Source organism: Osmerus eperlanus, chromosome 1, assembly GCF_963692335.1.
Source record: "Osmerus eperlanus chromosome 1, fOsmEpe2.1, whole genome shotgun sequence".
NCBI classification, from domain to species: Eukaryota; Metazoa; Chordata; class Actinopteri; order Osmeriformes; family Osmeridae; genus Osmerus; species Osmerus eperlanus.
Window position 1 is genome coordinate 10,647,047 of NC_085018.1, and position 24,196 is coordinate 10,671,242.

The following is a 24,196-nucleotide window of genomic DNA, read 5'->3' on the forward strand; positions in this document are numbered from 1 at the left end:
TGATTGTTGTGATTCCTTATGGCACCAATATAGAATGTGTGTAACATTCGATTTGCAAATGTAGGACTGCAGTTTGGGATAAAGCACTCGCACTAAATAGTATCATGAACAGTATTTTGCATTTATTGCAGACATTTTGACAAGAGACATTTCAGTAAGAAATCAAACAAAATTAAAATCATTTAAAAACAAATCTGTTTTATGATCCCCCCAAAAATGCACAAGGTTGGGCCTTGTCACTGTAGGCAGCAAGATGTTAAGACAGTCATCAACAATAGTATTCACTGCAACAACAAAAAGAAAGTGATATTCGTCAATCCCTGAGTATCCTCCTGGGGTTACACCCTAGGTGAGGGAGGCCTTGTCTGAGCATCGTGTGATATAGGCTCATGCCAATACACATAGTGATGTCCCATAACCCTACAGGTCACTATGGTTACTTGGTACACCTATGTTCAAATAACTATGCAGCATAAACTCTGTGGACAGGTAACACATCGGTATTATTCATGCTTGGCTATTGAAATTCACATCCATTCTGTTCGAGAAACTTTACACACAAACATCCACCAACGAAATGACAAAGTTATGGCTTTGTTCAGTCCTGACAGTCCCTGTGTTTTCAGAGAGAGCCTGTGCCATGATCAGTGTCAATACGATACAACACCACACATACTATTAAGGAATGGTGCCCATCTTGGCATAATGTTCATAGCCTCATAGAGATAAATACTTCTCCTCTTGATTCAACATCATGAGGTTCCTAAAAAGCAGACTTAGCTTCAGACCTGTCTTAGTTTGAGTCAACCTGCTGTGACGCTAACGTCAACTACTGATGAGCATCACAACTAGTGGACTAAAGCACAGCTCCGGATTCAGCTACCAAAAGGCCAAAGGCACTTTTAAAGGGTCTGTGTAGTCCTGAAAACCTATCACCATGTCATGTTCTGTTTATTTCCACATGCACTATTGACTGCTGGGCTGTTATTCTATAATCTTAATGCGGATGTCACTTAATTCCATTCGCCTCATATCTGGGTCTCATTAAATAGATGAAAATTGTAACTCTTTCTGCAAGCATTTTCAAAATGTTAAATGTAATTGTGTATGTGAACAATTTATATAAGATAATGGACAATGCACAATCTAGGAAACAGGCAGCTGCCCAATTTACATCCATCGTGTGACTAGTTGTGTTAAGAATCTTTCCCATTTGTTAGTGTAAAGCCCTTGACAAATAACACTAGGTCAAGTGAAAATCCTATTTGATGTGAGGCACTAGTCACTGTGTAGTGAGATCTCTCTGTGTAGTAAGCAGCTTCAAACTTAATGTGGAACTGGATGCCACTGTTCCCTCAACAGCACAATATTCACAGCGTAGGTGTTTGTTCCGAAAATGTACACATGCGCGTACACACACACCTAAACCAATACCTAAAAACAGGAAAGCCCTTTTTGTGTCATTCATTCCTGAACAAAAACTAATCTCAGTCGTACTCAAACCCAACCCCGTAGTGACTCACACACTCGAAAATGTTGTGGAACAAGATTCCACAAAACGGGTTACGTCTCCTCTTAAATTCCCCAAAAAAGTTTGAATCAAAGAAGGACTCAAAGGCTGCGTATACTTTCAATGAATACAGCACATGAACAAACTTCGATTTGAAAGTGTTGCCTAACGTTGGTCTTTTATCTCCCGGTCCTGAGCGGTAGACAACCCAAGCGGAGGGGGGGGGGGGGGGGGGGGGATGAGGAGCCCACCCACCTCTGAGCACCCCCCCTCACTACAGCTGGGACTGAGGGGGCGTGGACGGGCGCCCCCCCCCTACGGCTCCCCCTCCAGCTCAGAACAGTCCCACCATGTGATCGATCTGCCTCATGTACACGCTCTTCAGAGGCAGCGCGTAGCGTCTCTCCTCGGAGATCCGGTCGCACTGGAGAGAAGCAGAGGACACGGACGTGTGACTTTACAGGCAGGGGACGGGGGGGACGGGGGGGGGACAGAAGGAGCAAGCGGGCCCCACAACGAGGCCCCTCAAACACGCTCTTGTGGGGGCACAGTGGGCAGTTCCACAGAGACATAGAAGCCCCAGCAGGAGAGAGTGTGTGTGTGGGGGGGGGGGGGGGGGGGGTTTACGTTGGTGCTGTTGCTGGGAGGCCGGCTGGTGGGGTGCCGGTCGGGCGGAGCGTCATCCAGGCAGGGGAACAGGTCGTTGCACTGCTTCTCCCGGAAGCGCTCGTCTATAGGCACCATGTGGCCCTCGGTGGTGAAGATGTACTTATTCTCCGATTTGTGCAGCGGGTTGTCGTCGTCGAACAGCTGCGGGAGACAAAGACAGGTGTTCTCATTGGAGGGTGTGGGCTTCCTTTGACTGAGCTAAGGGATCGGACATTTGATCCAAAACTCCAGGCAGAACCCACTGTACATACCAGGTAAAGGTATTTACAGGTCTCGCTGAGGAAGAAGCTCTCCATGCGATCCTCTTTGGATTTGTCCACCACATGGTGAAGAGTAGCGTAACCACACCTAGGAGTTTCACGACTATTGAAATGCGTCGAAATCACTGCACTTCTTGATCCTGTTCCTGTGAAACGACACCATTTATCCCCCTTCTGATTCTGTGTGAAAACAGCGACGTCTCTCACCTGACTTTGGCATGTTTCTCCAGACTCTGAAGGATATCCATTCCAACGTGTAAATAGAATGGATTCTTAGTTGCCTGTGAGGTAAAAAAAAAAAAGAAGAAAGTGTTTTAACTTAAACAGACTATTTTGGAATTCCACATACAATTAGAAACGCATATCTTTAGACAGCAATGCATTTCTTGTCATTTAGATGATGTACGGTTACAAAATGATCAATGTTTGTTTGCCTGCAAGGACAATTTGGGTCAAACCACACTATAAACTGCACATGCATGCGGGTATAATGACACACATACAGTAAAACCTTCACCCTCCAAAAGATTCGCAGGAAATATATCTAAGAGAAGTTGGCAATGGACCAGACTTGGCTTTTAACTGATCTTGGGACAGCATGAAATACTAAAGTTAACTGCTGCTTTGCTAACTTTGCTGCTAACTGTTCATGTGTTGGACGTGGGGCGGGTCATGTCCTGGTACCTGATACAGTAGGTAGGTGGACTCCACCAGCTCTGGCCTCAGAGGGTAGAAGAGGACATCTGGAGCCTGCAGATGCCAGTTGTACCTCTCAGGAAGAGCCCCGAAGCGCTTCCAGATGGCATAGTAGAAGGCATGCAAGCATATGGCATTCTCCACATCTCCACTCAAAACCTAAAAAGGCCGTCGAAGGTAACAGAAGACGACAATGCCAATTATTTCTTCCAGAGACAACAGAAATATACATATGATAAGTGTATGATGGATCAAGTTTCAAATTCAGGTCAGGTAAATGAGATAACATGAGAGAACAATGTCATGGGTGAGGCAGCAGTCCATTATGCCACACAATGCAGAGGTGACGTTGATGACGCAAAACGATCACACACTAACACGTACATTTCAGACTTTTTCTTGTATATTTTTGGTATATTCAAGTGTATTTTCGGGGAGATCATTCGCTTGAGCCCCCACAATCCTACCTGGAGACCAGGGAAGAACGCTTGCAGGGAGTCGATCCAGGTGTTCATGATCTGGCCACTGAACATGTTCACATTGACATAGAGCGGTGGGTCGCCTTCCCCTTCGTTACAGGACTCCCTCCTGCGTGGGGAAACAGGACGGCGTAGAACGTGCATGCTGAAAACTGCGTATGGAAGCGTGTGGTTCAGAGAAAGAGCGTCTTGCTGTTTATAGAAACACCCCGATCTACAACAGGGGGCCCACCAACCTACTCAAGATAGCATCCAGTCTTTCTAATTTACATTTACATTTAGTCATTTAGCAGACGCTCTTATCCAGAGCGACTTACAGTAAGTACAGGGACATTCCCCCGAGGCAAGTAGGGTGAAGTGCCTTGCCCAAGGACACAACGTCAGTTGGCATGACCGGGAATCGAACTGGCAACCTTCGGATTACTAGCCCGATTCCCTCACCGCTCAGCCACCTGACTCCCCTAATTCCATAGTGCAGTACTGACCCTCTTCTGAGGTGGTTCTGGATGCTCCCGTAAGCGGCTTGGAACATCCGGTAGTCCTCCTTCTCTCCAAACAGGATGTAGGACTTGAGCAGATACTCATAGAAGGAGTCCATCCCAGCTCCTAGACCGCTCTGCTTGCCAACCCACTGGCCTGTCTGGATGTTCACCACATTCCCTGCAGGTTGAAGAGGTGGTCGGCAAAAACATGTTTGATGTAGAGACAAATGTTCAAACAAATGGCACAGTGTAGTTTACTGGTACAGCAGTTGACTGCAGAACAAGAAGATGCATGTTCAAATCCTCCCTTGTACATTGATTTGGATCACAGTGTCAGTAATGGGGCGGTTGAAACTTGTGTCAGCAAAACAAGATCGACGGTAACACCCACTTAACCCTGGAAAGCCCAACCTCTCCCATCCCAACAGCTTGTACCGCTAAACCGTAATGATGTGGAACTGCATAGCAGTTCCTGTGTAACTTCAAGGATGTATTGCTATATAGTTAAGTTGTGCTTAACGTAACACCAATGCCAAATCTTCTCTACTGACCTAGCAAGCCGGTCTCATTGCTTCTCAGACTCCAGAGGGCCCGGACAGCCCGTCGAGCGACCCATTCAAACGTTGAGTCCCCTATCAGGCGGCTGAGGATCCCAAACTCCACAAGCAGAGAGCCCGCCCCTGCCGTGCAGGTCTCGTTGATGCTGTCCGGAGGAACCCCGTTCTTCAGGTTCACCTGGGAAAGGGGAAACCAAACCCAGGATCAAAGGTCACGAGCAAAAGACAAAAGACAACTGTCAAGAGAGTGAGTGCGAGAGTGGATTTCCAGAGCACTGATATCTCCCCCTCGGGCTTTGCGTGGACCATTAGCATCCACAGCAGCAGCATGTTCTCACCCTGGGGTAGGGGATGCCGGTGCCTGTGTTCTGGAAGGCGGGCAGCAGGCGCACGGCCAGGTCGTGGGCCAAGTGGAGCAGCTCGTTATCATAGTCCTTCAGGCCCACATTTCCAAAGGGATGTTTGGAGTCAGTCAGGAGAATGTGAGATGAGATAAGGCTTCCTAAAATCCTTTTAAAAAGACAAAAAAGGAAAGCAAGTCAGTGATTAAGACTGCTGACATTTTTGGTAGGGTTGGAGACAAATGTACTTAGTTCTACTCTAAACAACATATGATCTCGACTTTTCTGGATTAGACACATTATTGGCAGTTTCCTGGAGCTTTATAACTGCCATTATCAGGCATGCCATGCAGCCTTTAGCCAGATTAGGATTTAACACATCTTATGATTTACCATGGAAATGAAACACTTCCCTGACACACTTGTTTCTAGAATCTAGACATAGAATGTAGAAAACCAGATAAACATTTGAAGGAAAGTCATGTATACCTGATGTTTGCCTCAAACACTTGCACTGTTGAGTCCTTGTCAAAGGACACAGTTTCTATCACTAACTTAACAGCTCTGTGAAACTCTGAGACGTTGCCCAGCACCTGAAAAGAGAAACTAACCATTAGTCCTTTACTGAATGCCGGACACTAAATCATGAAGCCCTAGCTTCACATTGGTGCAGAGCAGACCCACCACTAACTACCTATTGTCCAAGGGGACAGACATCACTATCTTTCACATAGGTAAGCTATTCTATTTGATCTGAAAGACTATACAGCCTAACTTGTCTGAAGCTCACACAAATAAAACCAAAATGTTTTACCACAAGAGTGTCTAAGGTGTCAATGAGTGTGAGGGAATAGTTTCCCAAGACATCATTGATGTTGATGTTTGACCTGAAAGAAAATACACAAAAATACAACCAATCAGAACATGGGTTATTCACTAGATCTAGGCTATATTGAATTGAGAGAACATAATTAGACCCTTTCTTAGCACTATGAACCAAGTTACAAAAGTGAACTATTGAAAGCTATTTGACTGTCATGGTAAAAACTCCAGAAAGAGCTTTCCGTTATCAGGAATGTTATCAGGAATGTTGTACTAACTACATAACTTGCTTCGTGGCAGAAGTGAACTTGAAATTCTCAGACTTTACAGTCACACATTTGCTTACTGTCCACGAATCAGATTTGCTTGAAGGCTATGCATGGCTGACAGTCGCAAATTTTGGCCACACAAAACGGCTCAGTCCATTAACCAACTGGAATACCTCGGTCTCTTAACAGATCACATAGACCTAAATTATGCTGAATGTCTACAATACGTATTATTTCACTTTTTGGAAGACTCACGGGTTCAGAACATCAGGCCCCCTTCCTTGACAGTCAATAGGATTCAGCTCATCCTCGGGAAAGGCATATTTCATGTAGTTGTCATATCCAAAGTAAAACATTTCTTTAGCCATATGTCTCATTTTTGTCTTGAGGGTGTCTGGGAAGGAGTTGTACTTCCTTGCATATTCGTCCCTGTTGCCATCAAAGAGATTCAGGTAAGACCTTTTGCTGGAGTCATCACCCATCTTGGGACATGAGGTCTGTCGTGTGTCACTTTCTCCATGGTTCTGTGTTTGCTGTGACCAAGAGTTAGTCTTCACGGTCACCCCCTCGTTCTCTCTGAACAGCTCTATTTTGTGCAAATTGAAATTAAAATTTAAAGGGAAGTTGAAACCCCAGCTCGGTACCAAACCAAACGCTAACCATAACAGACAACTGAGAGTCAGTCTCAGCACGAGAAGACCAACTACTATTGACCTCCATTGCATCTTTGCCCAGAGTCGGTCTTAAAAACCATAATTAACTTCCTCTGACCTTCGAGGTAAATACGATTGAAGTATTTTGCACCAACTGTTCTTTGGTCAAAAGCCACAAAAAGGCTGTCTGATAACGCACCACTTTCTGCTTCCTGTCAACAAACCAGCCCCTCCCCGGGTTTGAAGTGTGATTGGACCTTCAGTCAAGTCGTCATTAGAATGTAGGTACAGGCAAGTCACTGCAATTGGCTGACTGCACGTCCATCAGAATCCTAGCTCTGAATTGTGGCATGCCTCGTCATTAGAGCAAGACATCTTTCTGGCCAATGGAAAATAGCCACAAGCAGAAGTCCCAGAAAGTTCATTTTCATCGATTTAGGCGACAGTGACACTCATTCTGACATTGCTTATTACCAGTACTACAATATTTATGAAATATTGAGTGGATGAGTAGAGAACACACAACATGTTGAACACGGCGGATGTAAAGAAATCTGTGCGTGTGAATACAATAACACCACCGTCTAAATTAAAAAGCATGCCATTTGATTTATTGAATATGAGTGGGTTTTAAATTTTTTATTTGCTGAAGTAGGCACACCTTTCATGCTGCTTTGCTTCAGAGGTGAGAGATATTGCACAAGGCACTGTAATTTCTGCCACTCTCTCTCTCTCCAAGCTTATAGACAGCACAGAGGACATCATTCCACTGAGGCAAATTACACACAATAAGGGCTGATATCCACACAATCCAATACAAATTTACCTTCCGTACATTCAAACTTTAAATAAAATCACATTCAGATATGCTCAGCTTTCTCAGTAAAAATCTTGCCAGCTTGATATTCATACATACCTTCTGAACTACAAAACTACATTTTTAATGTTTGTTTTTCTTTTTTTACTTCATTACTCTCTTCCCTAAAACAATATAAATTTCCTTGAGAGATACGCTTTGATTTGGCAAAAAAAAAGCAATAGCCATAAAAAAAAAATACAATCTCACAGTTAAACATAACATAGACAGGAAGGAGTCCACTTGGATTCCTCTCCTTCACTACTGGACTATCTTGAGAACACTTATAGAATCACCTAGTATCATTCATGATTCTAGAGACCCCATAGACTGACTAAACAGTCATCCTGAGGATATGGTGCCAATCCATCCCCAACGCTACTGGTGTTACAGACAACAGGATTTTGGGGCTTACACAACTGGATATACCTTTCATTTAGCCAGCAGATTATGACTGATATTCTCAGTATCGAAGGCCAAAGTTGCAAATTCCAGAAGATATAATGCGGATTTTGTGTCTATGGTAGAGATGTAGGGGACATCTAGTAGTGCATTACAGGGGTTAGAGGGAGAACCAGGGGGCGAAACAGTAACAGGGAGACACGAGCAGAGGAGGGCAGCATAGTGAGTTGGTGGGACAACTGCATTTCACAAAGTGAACAGGGGGGGAACATGGCAGATGTAGCTGGGAGACTGATCCTGCACTTTCAACTTCTCCGGGATTTGGAGTGCTGGATGAGCCACTGCAGTGTGATGTCTGGAAAGGTGGAGAGGAACAGAGGGTTGGTAAGGAGTGACTGATGGTTAGATCAGTGTGTGATACAGAGGCCTGCGACATAGGACACTGACACATGCCGACGCCGCCTCTACAGCCCTCACCCACCTATGTTGTCCTTTTCTTTACAGGAAATAGAATAGCAGCAAATCTCTCTGTCTTGGATTGCTGCCAGATTCCTGCAGAACCGAAGAAAGTGACTCGTAAACATTCCTCCAACACAATGAAACAGTGGGAAGCATGAATAAATCCCTTGTGTTACCTTAGGGTCATTGTGACCCTTCAGTCATTGTGACCCACCGTCGTGTTGCGACAACTTTACCTCACACAAAAATAAAGTGAAGCATTTTCTTTTAACCGTCGGGCTGTCTCAGCCCCCCCCCCCCCCCCATCAGCACGAAGGTTGAAAGAAAAATGCTTCACTTTGTTCTTGTATTGGGTTAAGTTGTCGCAACACGACGATGGGTCGTTGAGACTCGAAGGCAGCTCAAGGGTTAAGCTAAAGCACAAAAAAAAAAAAACTTCGGTCACCGTTATAGACGCCAGATATACGTTTGGAGTGAAACACTGCTCTAAGAAAATGTCCTCGTTCATTTTGGAATCAATTTATGTCCATTTAGAAAATCCAGGCAGAGCATAAACAAAAGCTCCAAAACACTCCTCTTGGCATGTAAACAATATGCTGTCGGAAGAATGTTATAACAGTAAAAAACAATGCATATTTGTTTCCAGATGGTTTCTCTTGAAATAAAAAATATTACATTAGAATCACATGGGAGGAATATAATAGAAAAGGCTTGTGACTGTGTTGAGTCCACTAGGTAGTAGAGCTCTGGTACACTGTCCCTTGTTTCCCATGACATCCTTCTGACTCACATTCTTTCGATGAGCTGCTTCTCGTCTAAGGCACTGGGGAGATCTCTTTTGTTGCCGAGTACCAACACCTGAAAATGGACAACATTTCAGGTTTCTTGTGGCAAAACATCCCTCCATTTTATGAATGTTGCACGTTTTTCAAAGCAGATGAAAGACGTGAAAGCCTATAGTGTCAAACTGAAGTCATCTGTATAGAATGTTATTTCCTGCATACAGGTACTCACAGGAATTCCTTGCAATTGCGGCTTGTCTAATAAATTATGCAGCTCATTTCTGGATGCTTCCACTTTCTCTTTATCTTCTGCATCCACCATGTATCTAAATAATTGAACACCAAAAAAAGCATATATAGTATCAAAAAAGGTCCTGCTTTTTTATCATCCTAAATGTTCAGGAACCACAACTGCATCCGCCATGTATCTAAATAATTGAACACAAAAAAACGCATATAAAGTATCATAAAAGGTCATGCTTTTTTATCATCCTAAATGTTCAGGAACCACAACTGTTGTTGACACCGTTAACCATAACTCTTACACCATGGTGCCGATGAAGACTGTCATGGAAGGCCAAACGGGTAGGGTACGTACACAATGGCATTGACTCCACGACAGTAGCGCTCCCACATGCTCCGGAACCTTGGCTGTCCCCCTATGTCCCAGATCTGGAAAATTATAAGCATGAAATATGTTTTAGAAATATATATATATAAAAGGGGCGTCCTACCGACTGACACTAGATGCCACAGCTGTAACATGACAAAGCTACAGACATTTAAATTGTATTCATTTAGCAAAGACTTTTGTCCAAAGCTCGATCTGCTTCGTTTCTGAGGCAAAATGGTTGACACTTGTTCTTAAATGTGCTGCATAAATACATACGATTGATTTCTTGAAAGTGACATAAACAGTGCATACAGAGAGCCCCGCAGCTGAGCAGGGATCAGAAGTGCATTTCTAACAGTATCGTGGTGGTTAGAGCCAGGGAACGGGTGGCATTTCACCCGGCACAGTACAACATCTCAACGACAATGTCACATAGTACTTTTAATTGCAACATCAAAAAACAGTTTTGTAGGTGCAGTCTGGTGGCGAGATGTGCTATCCGGATCTCAAATACACCATGCAGAAAAGTCCAGGTTTTGAAGGTGCCACTAGTAATGTCCTCCAAAGTGCAAGCCAGGTGCTTGCAGGTTGTCATCAAGGATGACGCCTAGGTGTCTTGCCAAGCGAGAGGTGAGGTCAACAGTGACGGAGAGCTCTACGCTCTACTCCTCAGTTTATAAAATGTTACTATTTTTACAACAAATCCAGTTGAATCTTATCTATTTGAATATACGGGGCTGATAATACCTACCTTGATGGTGACGTTTCCTTTTGTGACTTTTCTCATGTTGAATCCAACTGTGGGAATCATATCTTCACTGAACTGCCCAGACTGAAATAGGAGAAGACAAAACATGTATAGTCACAAAACAAATACTATTATAGCTGTACAGCCGTGGCCAAAAGTATTGGGAGCGACATACATTTTGTGTTTGCAAAGCTTGCTGGGCCTTGGCATAAAATGACTGCTAAACTTAATTTCAGTAAGTCATATCATCAGCACAGGGGAAAGTGTGAACTAGTTCTAGCCAGGTGAAATCACTATCATTCTGATTGGATTTTAAGAGCAGATTGATTGCTGTCAAGAGGGGACTATTTGCAAATATTGAAAATTTTTGCTCCAAAAAAAGCTTGAAAAATATGAAATGTTCCTTATTGTATTCCAGTATTCTATAGAAACATGTGAAAACATTTTCCTCAAATACTGAACCAGCAAACTTTGCAAAACACAACATGTCATTGCCAAAACCTATGGCCACGACTGTACATTGCACTTTTGCAATGCCAAAGTAAGCTAAAGGCTTCTGAGTGGTCATGGCTTCAGCAGTAAATATCAGATTTCCAAGATTCTTATGTGGATTTAGAAAAAGGAAACCTCCCCGAGACAGAGAGGCAGTGAGGGGAAATCCAGCTATACATAAGGAAAGACATCTTTGTTCTTTAACAGTGACAATAGGACTTAAACTGTTAGAATTTCATTTTCATAAAGACTTCAGAAGTTCCCCCTTTCTTGCATCCTTACAGTCTCTGTGGTAGCAATCAGTTATATTTTGGCTCACTTGTAGTACCACATGACTAGCAAAGTCACCTGAGCAAAAACTAAGTGGAAGTGAATGCAGAGATCTCATGACTGAAGCCTGTGAGCACCACCCCCACTGTGTCCATTCATACAATTCTGACCATCACCAATCACTGCTACATCATTTACAGGGATCTTAGTCACAAATGTGTCACAGAACAGGGTTGAACATACAAACATGGATTATACATATTGACTTATTACTGAGAATACAATAAATAGGTGAAAGGCAAGCATGTAGCATCAGAGTTAGAATGCATAGCATTGCTATTGTCAGTTCTTAGATGTCATGATATCAGTGTTCAAATATATCCAGCCCCAATAGGAAAGATAAACAATTTCCAGAGATTATTGTATTCTAGCCATCCTTTTGAAATACTGGTAATATACAGTTTGCACAATACAGTAGACCTTGTTTTTGTGCAACTCATTGCAAAAGAGCAAGCCAAAAAGTGTTCACATCCACTAGCTTTGTCACAAAATGTTGAATGTTCTGTTAGTGTTTTGATTCACTGTGGCAAAATAACAAGGCAGTGATTTTGAGAAGACCTTGGCGTACACAGTACAATACAGCAGAACCAGTTAACACTATAACTACTGCTGCTGGGGCAACAGGGGGAGCTCTCAGGTTCAGCCATGGTCAATGCCAACTCATGGTTAGACTGATGGAGGTAGATACCAATATTGATGTGGTGCAACTTTGAAACAACATGGAGCATAATAACAGCAGTGTACAATTAAAATGAAAACCTTTTGAATTTAAATGTACAGAGAAGATAGATTCTTTTGGTCTACTTTATTTTATCTTAAGGCACTCTTGAGCTAAAGAAAATATATACTCATTGTTATCTAAAGCTGTGTCACTGGGTTAGGTTACCTATGTGGACTAAAACACTGGCAGATGGTAAACCAAACCTAATTAATATGAGTTGTGCTACATCCAGTAATATTTACCCAGGGTGTTCTAAGAAACTGCACCACTATGTTGAATGACACCACCATATGGAGCAGAATATGGAATTCATTCAAATGTGGCTGTCTATAGTAGCCTGATCTCCAGCTATCTACGGGAAACTAAATAAAATACATGGCTACAGTAGCCAAGCTAGTTTTCCATTGTTGGTAAACATGTAGCTAAGCAAGCGCTATGTGATACCTACGATGTTGCACGTTCATAAATTGGGGATGCTGGAAACACTTAACGCTAGCAGCTAGCTGCCATGGTAAGCCTAGCTCTGAGTTTGTATGTAGTCCATCAATAGAGCTACACTACATTACATTTACATTTAGTCATTTAGCAGACGCTCTTATCCAGAGCGACTTACAGTAAGTACAGGGACATTCTCCCCGAGGCAAGTAGGGTGAAGTGCCTTGCCCAAGGACACAACGTCAGTTGGCATGACCGGGAATCGAACTGGCAACCTTCGGATTACTAGCCCGACTCCCTCACCGCTCAGCCACCTGACTACCTCACCTGACACTAGCTGTCCACTCTGTGTGGGTAATCGAGCTATTCAAAAGCTGAGGAAAACAAGCTGAGTACAATAACAATAGCTAGTGATGTAGCTAGCCTAGCTACAATGTGTGTGCTAAGCTGATGAGGATGTGCTAAGATAGCTACACAGCTCGTAGTAGCTAGCTAATTGGCTAGCCTAGCTGTTAGCTAGCTAGAAGTCGTCAAGAGTGCTAAAGTGTTAGGTTGCTAACACTGAGGCTAGAAGACTTACAGCGATCACATTAACAAATGTGGTTTTCCCCGAGTATTGAAGTCCAACAAGAGTCAACTCCATCTCCTCTTTCCAAAACAGTGACTTGAACCAGTCTAAAAGCCGGTTTATGAAGGCCAGCATCTTCGGGTTGACGTGCTCACTGAACTTTGCTGTAATTGTTGTTGTCTGTTTGGCGTTTCCGCAAAAGTGACAAGGAAGTGGCTGGCTGGCTGGCTGTCAGCTGTCATATGACTTAGTCCTTGCCCATGCCTCACAACGCCCCCACGTGGATGCGTTCATAATTATACCCTTCTCTTACTTAAATCCAATCCATGACTCAACATTACATTTACATTTAGTCATTTAGCAGACGCTCTTATCCAGAGCGACTTACAGTAAGTACAGGGACATTCCCCGAGGCAAGTAGGGTGAAGTGCCTTGCCCAAGGACACAACGTCATTTGGCACAAACTTGGCAAGTCAGTTGGCATGACCGGGAATCGAACTGGCAACCTTCGGATTACTAGCCTGACTCCCTAACATAAATGTATGTATGATTTATACATTTATTGCATAACATATGCATACCAGTCATCTGAAAAAAAGTATTGATTGCATTAACCTAGTCTTTTTTTATGTCACCGTTCATGTGTTACACATTTACATTTAGTCATTTAGCAGAAGCTCTTATCCAGAGCGACTTACAGTAAGTACAGGGACATTCTCCCCGAGGCAAGTAGGGTGAAGTGCCTTGCCCAAGGACACAACGTCATTTGGCACAAACTTGGCAAAGGGAATTGAACTGGCAACCTTCTGATTACTAACCCAATTCCCTAACCGCTCAGCCACCTGACTCACACATGTTTCACGTTATTATTTACAAAACCAATTGAAAAGATTTATGTAAAAGACTACATCTGCACTTAAGTATTTATGCAGTGCACACGACAAATCTAAAAAAATAAATGTCAATTATAAACAGAGAACATTACTTTCTAGTTGCAAGTCAACTAAATGAACAAACTAACAAACTACAAACTACAAACAGAAAGAAAAAAAATCACTTTAGACAAACAAATGAGCATGAAAAGATAAGAATAACATTTTATAGAACCTGCCACTCTGATCAGAGGAATTAGTCAGATCAGAGGGATGTCAGATTCGTCAATTAGTTCACCAGTTAAACTGTAGTATATTGTCACTTAAAAGTATTTTATATGAGAAAAGGTAACTACTGTAAACCAAATGCAGGGTAGGATCTCAACAGAAAACACCAGCAATTTAATGTCCTGCAATCTTCAATTCAATGTAATCTCTTTCAGTTCAGAGATCTGACCATGATAACCATTCTGGTCAGAGCATAGTTTGCTGGTGTTCCAGAGAGAGAACGCTGTTATGTATTGAGTTTAGCTTGATCTGCTGGATCAGCTGGTTCCCAATCTCCTCTTTCGACAGAGGACACCAAGAAGTTTCTGGAACATTTGCTGAGATGATTGCTACAGGACAGTTTCCTGTGAGGGAGAGGACATTGGCAGACTGTTTCTTCCACTGAATAGCACTCAAGCCACTCATTGCTGTTTACTGTAAAACTAGTTATTAATGCAAGTTTATTTGATTACTTAATTAAATAAAAGTGTGATGAGACATAATCAAATATATAGCTCTTTGGTACTCACTGGCTTTGCGTTTTCTCTGCCTGATTTTCTTTATGCAGGTTTGGGAGAGAAATATCAGGAGGGCAAAGGCAAACAAGAAGAGTCCAATGGCTGTAATCTGCAGGGTGCCACTCTGGGCTGATGGACGACCAAGTGATTAATCAAAACAATGCATTATAATACATCTCAATGTTTTAGATGGTCATGTTCAACATACCATGAGCATGAGCATGGCAATTTGAGTTGTGGGTCTTGTTTCCAGGAAATCCCACTGCGAGACCAATGTCACCACACCTGTACATTAGAAGTTGCCACATTCAGTGGTACCAGAGTACACATTGTTAGTTCAGATGGTAAATGTGTAAAGCTCTACTCTGATGACACAATGTCTCTACATAGTCATCTTACCGTGTAAACTGCTTGCAGATACCCTCCCTTGTGTCAGAGTATGTGTTATCAGGGCATGGCTCACACTTAAAGGAATAATCCCTGGAACCTGCAATTGAGGGAAAACCTGGTTGTTGAATGTGAAATAATAAGGAACCTTCTCTTTCAAAACCTGAGTGTTTTTTTACCGGTCATCTTCAGTTCCTCCCCCTTTTGGCATTTCTTGTCCTCTTCACATTTTGAGCAGACATGGTCTGAGCACCGGAAACCAGATCGACATGAGCACTTTGCATTTGTGGTCAGGGTGCATTTTCTGTTATAATCTGCAGTGAAAAGACACAATATGTCCAGGTGATAAAGATGAAGTACCACAGAGAAATATAAAACACATTACATTTACAATTTGACATTGATAGCACGGACAAATCTGGTCAATTCAGAAGGACGATGCACTTCAGTACCATAAGTGCAGTTTCTCATAATATCTCAATCAGATAGTCCTCTGAGCTTTAGATATTCTTGTGTTGTGGTATACTATGTTTTGACAAGTTAATAGTAGTTTTCAAACGTTAATGACACCAAGGAAATAGATAGGGATTCTCAGATGTAGTGAGGATGAAAACAAATTTGCTCTCCATTTTGAACCATTGAAGTTCATGTCAAATTAATTTACTCCTTACCCTGTTCACATTGGAGGCATGGCAGACAGCTCTGAAGTCTGTCAGGGTACTCAGAGAAATAGCCCTCTGGGCAGTTGACACAGACAGTGGTTTTATCCTTAGTGCAGGTCTCCTTGACATATTTTCCTAAGAGCAAGAAATAATGTTCGACAACACAATCAAAACGGAGATAAATATTGTGTTGATGTGGCTGCATTGATTTCATTTTATTAAACTACAACTGTAAATAAACATCTAAACTTTATAAAATAAATTGTTTTGTCATTCCCTATATGTTGCAATTGTTAGCATTGCTTACCTGGAGGACAAACATCACAACATAATCCATTTCTCTCAAACTGATTATTATTGCAATTTACCGCCAGTCCAATTGTCCAAACAGTCAAAAAACAAATAACTGTCTGATAAAGATGAAACACGTCCATTCTTGTCAGTTTCCTCTCCGCTCAACTCCCTGACAGGTTTTATGAGTCGACATGCAGACGTCACGCCGGCCTGTGTGGTTACCATGCTATGTACTGTTACGAAGCTGTGGTCGCAGTCACAAAGTGCAAGTACGTTAAGTGAGTAGGATGTTGCTAAAAAAGCATGCATATACTTGTATGTAAAGCACTCTGAAATGGATGGATCATTCGGGGGCCGTACAGAATTATCAACTTAAAAATGTGCCTGCTATATTTGGTCAAACATTTAATTAACTCAAACATTTAATTAACTCACCCTTAATGTGATGGCTGGAACTGCTTCTGTTTGGTGAGCTTTGTGATGTTAGCTGGCACGGATGCAGCCTGCTTTGACTAGGGGTGCATCGAACATTTCTTGGGGGGTATCATTACGGAAAGGGATCGTATTATTTTTTATATTGCTACCATTTTTGAGACTGCTTATCGATCTGAGTGTTAATCAGGCGCGGAGCCATACGTTGTAAACATTCGGAGCTTAGCCCAAACCAACAACTTATTCTGGGTTTGATTAGCTAGAAAGGAATTCCACAGTTAATTCGAGTGCCCAGAGCGCGCGAGCGAATTTTTTTGGTACATTGGTACGCAACGCTGCGAGCCTCCACGGTCCTCTTCCACATATTAAAATATTGCTGCTGCCAACGAATAATGCACCTAATAATATGGTTCCTGCAGTGCCATGGCGGGCCGGACCAAAGATAATTCAAAGAATAGTTATACAAAAGTTATAAAGAAGGGGTTTGGAGGGCCTTGTTATGGGGTTTGCTGAAAGATAGGGTGAGGTAAGTACTGGGGTGATTAAAAGTAAAGGTGGTATGATGGCACAGTGCCTTGTTCTCTGCACGTGTGTGTTACATCACATGGTGAATGAAGGTATAAAAAACATCTGTACATGCACTGTAAACCTTTGATGTAAATTTACAGCTAAAATCTCACAGTATCTTACTGTTTTAATGTTATACAGGATCATACTGTAAGTGGCAATGCATTCTGGGAGAAAATAATGATATTACAGCATCATCTCCATAATGTTGCAGATTACAGGACTTTACTGTTAATCGCAGTGCATCTCGGGAAAATAAAGAAAAAAGCGGGAATTACTCTTTGAATTTGAACATATTTATTTTTCTGACCAGTCTATTTCAAGACATGCAGCACATTTCGCTGTTGCTACTCTTTCCAAATTATGCTTTAAGGGAAAATATGTGTGATTAGCAGCTAATAATTAGTGAGAAAATATTTAGCATATAACAGGACTATATCTTACGGCAAAGAGTCTATTATTTGTATGAGTGTGTGCGTGTGCGTGTGTGGGGGGGGGGGGGAGGGTGAAGGACACGAGAGATCCGTGACACTTTTTCTCACGGTGACTTTTTCTCACGGACTCAGTCGGTGATGCGCAGTCTCTGAGAAGGAAAGCGCATGGACAGTAGCAGCTGCAGCAAGAGGACGCGATTCAGCGTTTTTTTCAACATTTATGTAAGTTTCAAAATCTTTTTGTTTGCCTGCATGCCTTGAAATGTTATTAGTATAGTTTTATCGATTTATTTTTTGTCATAAATGGCAGCAGATCACTCAGTAACATTAACGTTAAGCTAGCTAGCTAGTAAAGTTAAGCATCAGTTGATGTTGTTAGCTAATGTTAGTTGACAGGTCACGGTCACTAACATTACCACTAACACAATTAGTTAGCTAGCTACCGTTAGAAGATTTTCCTCAATGAGCCTAACGTTATACTGTACAGACATTTTGGCGTTCTTTAAAAATAAAACCTAAAAATCCTCAACCCAAAATTTGTATTTTTCAAAAACACTTTTGGCGGACTTTTTTTAACGAACATTTGAAACGGTTCTATTGTAAACTGGGTGGCTTCATATTTGCTCCTTTTCCCATCTTAAACTAACTTTAGTTAACAGACCTTTTTCTTCTTTTTTTAGCTAACGAACATTTCAAAATGTTCCTTTGTCAACTTTGTGGTCATGACTGTGACACAAAATTTGCATTTGTTCGGCATATGAAAATTCACAGAAATGTCCCTAACCTATCCTTTAGATGTGCCCTACCTAATTGTAAGCGTACATTCAGAAACATAACTGTTTTCAAAACTCATGTATATAGAGATCACCCAGATAAAAATAAGAGGCCATCTGGTAACGTTAATGCTACAAGTCATTTTGTCGGCCATGAAACAATACTGTCTTGTCATGTGGATTTTTGCACCGTCAAGTGTGACAATATTTCAAATTTGTTCTCTCATTTAAAGAGCCATATTAGAGAAGGCAAGTCAGTTTCTTGTCCACATACAAACTGTGATAAAATATTCTCTGTGGTGTCTACATTTTCATCACATTTGTCAAGGATGCACAAAAAAAGTACAGTAGGAGGTGTTGCAAGCCATCTGACTTCAGAAACAGGAGCAAATATTCAGATGGAGTGTGTCAGTGAGCAGGTCGAAGGCTTGAGTGAACAGACAGAAGTCATGGGTAGGCAGGCAGACATGTTGGCTGGCAAGGATAATGATGACACAGAGGGGGAGCATTCAGAGGTTTTTCTTGAACATGTAGATGAGTCCATTTTCTTGAACAGTTTGGCATTGTTTTATCTTAAACTGCAGGCAAAGCTGTTATTACCATCTTCAGTCATACAGTGCATTATTGAGGATTTCCAGGGCATACATGATATCAGCCAATCTAATGTATTCCATAAGCTTGTGTAACAGACGTGGTCTTGCAAGCTCCGTCAGAGGTATCGGGCAAATCGTCCCGCACTGGGTTCGAACTTACCACCTCTGGCTTCCCAAGCGCCACCACTACCAACTACGCCAACGAAAAGCTAGCTATTCATTGATGCGGGTGGCCTGTTACATACCTGAGGAGTGAGTTTCACCGATACACATCGGCTACATTTGCAGAGAAGCTGGTTGCCCGGGGAATCTCAAAGGGGGATATTAACAACATTTTAGATATCCTCAAATCCGAAGACCTATTCCGGGAATGCAACTCTGGTACATTAAAAACTGATAAAAGAAGAAAAACAGTTTTCAAAAATCAGTTCAGATATGTTGAACCAGTTCCTCTCTGTCTGGGTCAGAATGAGTCAGGAAAAGAATGCTTTGCCCAGTATGTGCCTGTGAAAGAGACACTCAAGTCACTTTTCCAGTGTGAATCAGTCAGGCAACAGGTTTATTCACATAAGCAGGTGTGTTCCTCAGCTCAGCCGAAAGATACACTGGAGGATGTGTGGGATGGTACCAATGTGACAGAGCATGCATTATTTAAATCCGATGCTAACTCCTTGGGCCTCATACTATATCAGGATGCCTTTGAGGTTGCAAATCCACTAGGCTCGGGGGAAAAGAAGCATAAGATACTTGCTGTTTACTTTACACTGGCCGATATTGCTCCCCACAACCGGTCAAGTATGGATCAAATGCAGCTGGTTTTATTATGTAGAGAGCAGGATTTTAAGTACTTTGGCCAAGACAAAGTATTTAGCTCACTTGTAACAGATCTAAAAGATCTAGAGGAAAATGGTGTGGCTAAATCGGCTGGCCTAACTCAGAGAAAATCGGAAAGCAGAATGGGCCTAGAAAGTTGTAATCAGTGCATCTCTTATTTAGATAGCCACATCAATAAAAAACAGGGTTTTCTGCAGTGCATTATAGTAAAGGCTGTCATGACCTAACAAACCATGGGCTATAGGGGAAAATACACTGACGGAAAGTCATCAGGGTTTGTATTTGTTGGGTAAAGCCACAATGCCATAGATAAAACTAATATTTTGTTTAGCCATACGTATGAAGACATAGAATCAAATCGTGTGGATATGTAAATAAATTCAGATCAAATTAATTTATGTACAGTGAAATCATATTGTTGCCATTTCTATTAACTATTCATATTTTTTTTCAGGTCCAACTTTGCTGACTGATCAGCGCTGGTTTGTGAGCGTGGAGGGCCAGGTTGTCAGTGAGGGAGTGTCCTTTGTGCTGGGGCTTGCTGTTCTGATGTCAACGTACTACAACTTTAACCTGCAATACCAGGACAATGCTGCATGCTCATTGGAGTTCATTCAGAGGTAGGAGATTTCCCACACATATTACACACCTGGATTGACTTTTTATTGATTAAGTGCTCCAAGATTAGAATTTCAGTAGCTAAAGCTGCTGATGTACTACAAGCATATACATTTACTAAAATGTAAAAAATAATAAAAATACTTAGGGGTTTGACATCTTTTCGCGACACTAAATCTGGATTGGGTGAAACCAGACCAAAACCATAGGTCTGCTTGTGCGCAGCTCATTTGGTGTACAATGTGCAGCACACAATAGGCTGCTTTACCGTAAGTACCTATCGTCACCCGTCATGCTGTAGCGGCAGCCCTGTAACTATATGCACAACCAGAGCAACGTCATAGGAAGTCTCTGAACAGATTCACGCCCACTTTTAGGGGAAAACAATCCCGCGTTCCCCATAGACGACAACAGCGTAACGACAGAGGAAATGTAAATCACTACAAACTTTTACTTTAAACAAACCGTTTTGAATTAATAACTATGCTGAAAGGTTGCTGAGTAGTTTGTTGCACAAACAACACATCCAAAAACTCTGGTCTTCGATTTGTCCTCTTGCCATGTCCTAAAGTAGATCCTGATAGATTTGGCTTTGGCTCCAGGCTATAGACCGGACCGGCTCCAGGCTATAGACTAGACAGGCTCCAGGCTATAGGCCAGACCAGCGGCGTTCAAACTTAGTTTATTAAGGTATCGTGCTCAGGTTCAGGCAAGGTCACAATATAAACATTAGGCGTGTATAAAACAAACCATCTGTTTAACAAGAAATAAATCCACACACATTTGTCAAAATTGCGTCAAATTGCATTGACTTCTATGGGACCGTCTGTTTTCTATCCCCCAAAAGGGGGCGCGGCATTGAGTTTTAGCGAAGTACCCGTATGTGCCGGTTGTGCGTATACCGTCAAGCAGCATTGTTACATTTTGTGACATTTCAAAATAAAATAATATTTTTCCTCATTAAAGTTTTCTAAAATAATACTATAAAAACACAGCTCTTATGTTCATGAAATGTTCTCCACAAATACAGGATGAAAAAAGTCAACTTATAATAAAATAATTGTATTAAGCTTTAAAATATTTTTTTCCTTTGGAATGTGTAGTTATACATTGGTATAAATAATATACCGTTTTTAAACTTGTTTAGTAGCTGAATACTACTTACTATAATACTAAAAAAAAATACAAATTAAGCTGTAGCTCCTTTAACACTGAAAGTCTATATGTTCTCCTACAAAATTAACCGTTTCTTCACTAACCTAAAGCATTTGTGTTGTTATGTTGTCATTTAGAATCTGCATGGGGATTAATCCTGAGAGAGGATCAAAGGCATACAGTGGACAGCAGAAAAACTGGAAAGATGGTCCAGAAGAAACCATCAACAGTGAACCCGCATGTCTGTACCCTAATCAGGAAGCTCAACGACTTCAAGTGGGACTTTGTTTGATCTTTTCTCATTGTTTTAAGCGCAGATACCATTTGTCTTTCATCAGTGAACAATATATGCAGATAAAGGGCCAATACTCATTTTGTGTTGTTTAGTTTAGTTATATACAGCAGTTTCCCTGTTTGTAGTGTATTGGGATTGTGACTGGCTATTAGGGGTGGTACGGTTCACAAAACCCACGGTTCGGTACAGCAGTAAGAGGTTAGTGACCATTAACAGTGTACTGACAAACCGAGCGCTACACACATGCTCCGAACCGAGACTAGCGAACCGAGCGGTTCGGGTGTTTTTTCATGAACCGTACCACCCCTACTGGCTATATAATAGTGTGTGTATAATAATCTGCCTCAGATGATTTAGATTGAAAATGATAGACACATTTTCCATTGCACGTAGACGAGTGCCTTTGTTTTTTTCTTCTGGTGCGTATGTTCAACGTCACAAACACGCTGCAAAACGGGTGTTAACTTTTTCTGCTACGGCTTTGATACAGTTCACAAAACTGCAAACTCTGATGTACGTATACTCACATGATATTTACAGTATAAATAAAGAGTTAATTAGATTTTGAATCTTGCCTTTTTTTCATTGTTATTTAGGACTGATATTTTTCTGTAGTCTTCCAGTTTAAAGCTGCAATTTTTTGAGATTTTTATAATAGGATTTCTTTATGCTGCCAACACAAGTGTATAAATGTAAAACAAATTCAATAATATGTTTATTTACAGTAATTTAAAAAAACATGAACATATTTTCAGATTTACAGTGTAATATTGGCAGCTGCCAGTAAAATACAGTAAATTCAAATAATACAGTAAGAAACTGTATGTCTATTTACAGTAAAGCATCTTAAATTTAAAATACAGTATGCCTACAGTAAATAAACAGTAGTTTACTGGCGAAGCTGCTGCCAGTATATTACTGTAAATTTATATAATACAGTTAGTAACTGTATACCTGTTTACAGTTAAGTACTGTAGTTTTGAAATACAGTATTCTTACTGTAAATAAACAGTAGTTTACTGGCGAAGCTGCTGCCAGTATATTACTGTAAATTCATATAATACAGTTAGTGACTGTATACCTGTTTACAGTTAAGTACTGTAGTTTTGAAATACAGTATGATTACTGTAAATAAACAGTAGTTTACTGGCGAAGCTGCTGCCAGTATATTACTGTAAATTTACAGTAAAACGTTTTACAGTGTGTGCAAGGATTTTTGCGGATGCTATGAACAGTTTTATTGTGTAATGAGGGGGTATTCCATTCTTTGTTTTTATGATTACACCATAAGCAAGTGCAAGACCTTTCTCACTCACACCCCTATTTCTTGTTTCACACCCACCAATGTGTGGCTTACATGTTCTCAAACACTGTCACAATGAACTTCAATTCACTGTCTTTCTCTTCCTCTTTATCTCTGTCACTGTATGCTACCCACAAACACACACACACACACCCCTAGCCTGAAATGGGAAGGTTCCACAAATGTACGTCACACTTGCTACCACCAACTCAGAGACGTCAGCTGCAGCATATGACCACCAAAAGCACGTGGTGGATGTTGGATAACCTGAAATGTCACACTCCCTTCATCTACGTAACTTTCAGACATACAATTTTCCGTAAGTGAGGTATCACTGTTAACAAAGCCTACTCACAACTACCCACAGGATGAATGACATGTAAACTCATTAAGACAGCAGTATCAGAACAATTTACAAAATGCAACCATGCATGGTAATAAGTAATATGATAGTATATGATACTGTAATACACAATTATGTTCATAATATATTAACATTCTACTCGTTAATTTCTGAAGGATGTTGTTTGGAAATTTACTTGATCCTTTAGAATGAATGTAAACATTTATAATATTGTTCTTGTTTTTCATTGTTTTGAAAAATATAGACAATGGTTTGTCTTTATTAAACACAACACAATAGAATATTGTAAAGGCCATTTATTTCCATTAAAAATAAACTTTATCAAAATAACAGAGAAATGTTGTGGGTTGTTGATTAAACATTTACATTACGTTTAATCATTTAGCAGACGCTTTTATCCAAAGCGACTTCCAAGAGAGAGCTTTACAAAAGTGCATAGGTCACTGATCATAACAACGAGATAGCCCAAAAACATTGCGGGTAGCCAAAACATGAAGCATACATTGTGAAAAGCAAATAAGTGCCAATGGGAAGAACCATAAGAGCATGTAGTTAAACAAGTTACAAATTAAACAACATGAACCTCAAAAAGTGCAAGAGTGTACCTGTAGAAAAAGCAAGCAACAATAATATAATTCACAGCGAGTACAATAAGTTAAATCAGTTACAACTAACCAACAAGAG

General features: G+C 41.2%; 3 protein-coding genes across 4 annotated transcripts; all 3 read right to left on the minus strand.

Annotated features, from left to right (window-relative positions):
* Window positions 1-100: 100 nt before the first annotated feature.
* On the minus strand, window positions 101-6,969 carry edem1 (ER degradation enhancer, mannosidase alpha-like 1). The gene is made up of 12 exons (XM_062458484.1): window positions 6,341-6,969; window positions 5,809-5,881; window positions 5,484-5,587; window positions 4,992-5,163; window positions 4,648-4,831; window positions 4,100-4,274; window positions 3,603-3,723; window positions 3,124-3,294; window positions 2,647-2,720; window positions 2,431-2,527; window positions 2,138-2,320; window positions 101-1,934 (listed from the first exon to the last, which is right to left on the minus strand). Exons 1-12 carry the CDS (start codon window positions 6,808-6,810, stop codon window positions 1,845-1,847), a joined length of 1,914 nt encoding a protein of 637 aa, XP_062314468.1. The 5' UTR covers window positions 6,811-6,969; the 3' UTR covers window positions 101-1,844.
* A 354-nt stretch (window positions 6,970-7,323) lies between these two features.
* Window positions 7,324-13,361, minus strand: arl8ba (ADP-ribosylation factor-like 8Ba). 2 transcript variants are annotated; one of them, XM_062458522.1, is made up of 7 exons: window positions 13,157-13,358; window positions 10,602-10,682; window positions 9,836-9,909; window positions 9,470-9,563; window positions 9,246-9,313; window positions 8,478-8,548; window positions 7,324-8,351 (listed from the first exon to the last, which is right to left on the minus strand). In XM_062458522.1, exons 1-7 carry the CDS (start codon window positions 13,277-13,279, stop codon window positions 8,302-8,304), a joined length of 561 nt encoding a protein of 186 aa, XP_062314506.1. In that variant the 5' UTR covers window positions 13,280-13,358; the 3' UTR covers window positions 7,324-8,301. The 2 variants fall into 2 exon arrangements, 1 of the variants encoding a protein (XP_062314506.1); XR_009929947.1 differs by lacking the exons at window positions 7,324-8,351; window positions 8,478-8,548 and adding exons at window positions 8,555-8,734; window positions 8,892-9,051 and having other exon boundaries at window positions 13,157-13,361.
* Window positions 13,362-13,484: 123 nt separating this feature from the next.
* On the minus strand, window positions 13,485-16,293 carry tnfrsf18 (tumor necrosis factor receptor superfamily, member 18). The gene is made up of 7 exons (XM_062458508.1): window positions 16,158-16,293; window positions 15,860-15,985; window positions 15,368-15,502; window positions 15,201-15,288; window positions 15,010-15,086; window positions 14,814-14,930; window positions 13,485-14,648 (listed from the first exon to the last, which is right to left on the minus strand). Exons 1-7 carry the CDS (start codon window positions 16,282-16,284, stop codon window positions 14,491-14,493), a joined length of 828 nt encoding a protein of 275 aa, XP_062314492.1. The 5' UTR covers window positions 16,285-16,293; the 3' UTR covers window positions 13,485-14,490.
* Window positions 16,294-24,196: the final 7,903 nt, after the last annotated feature.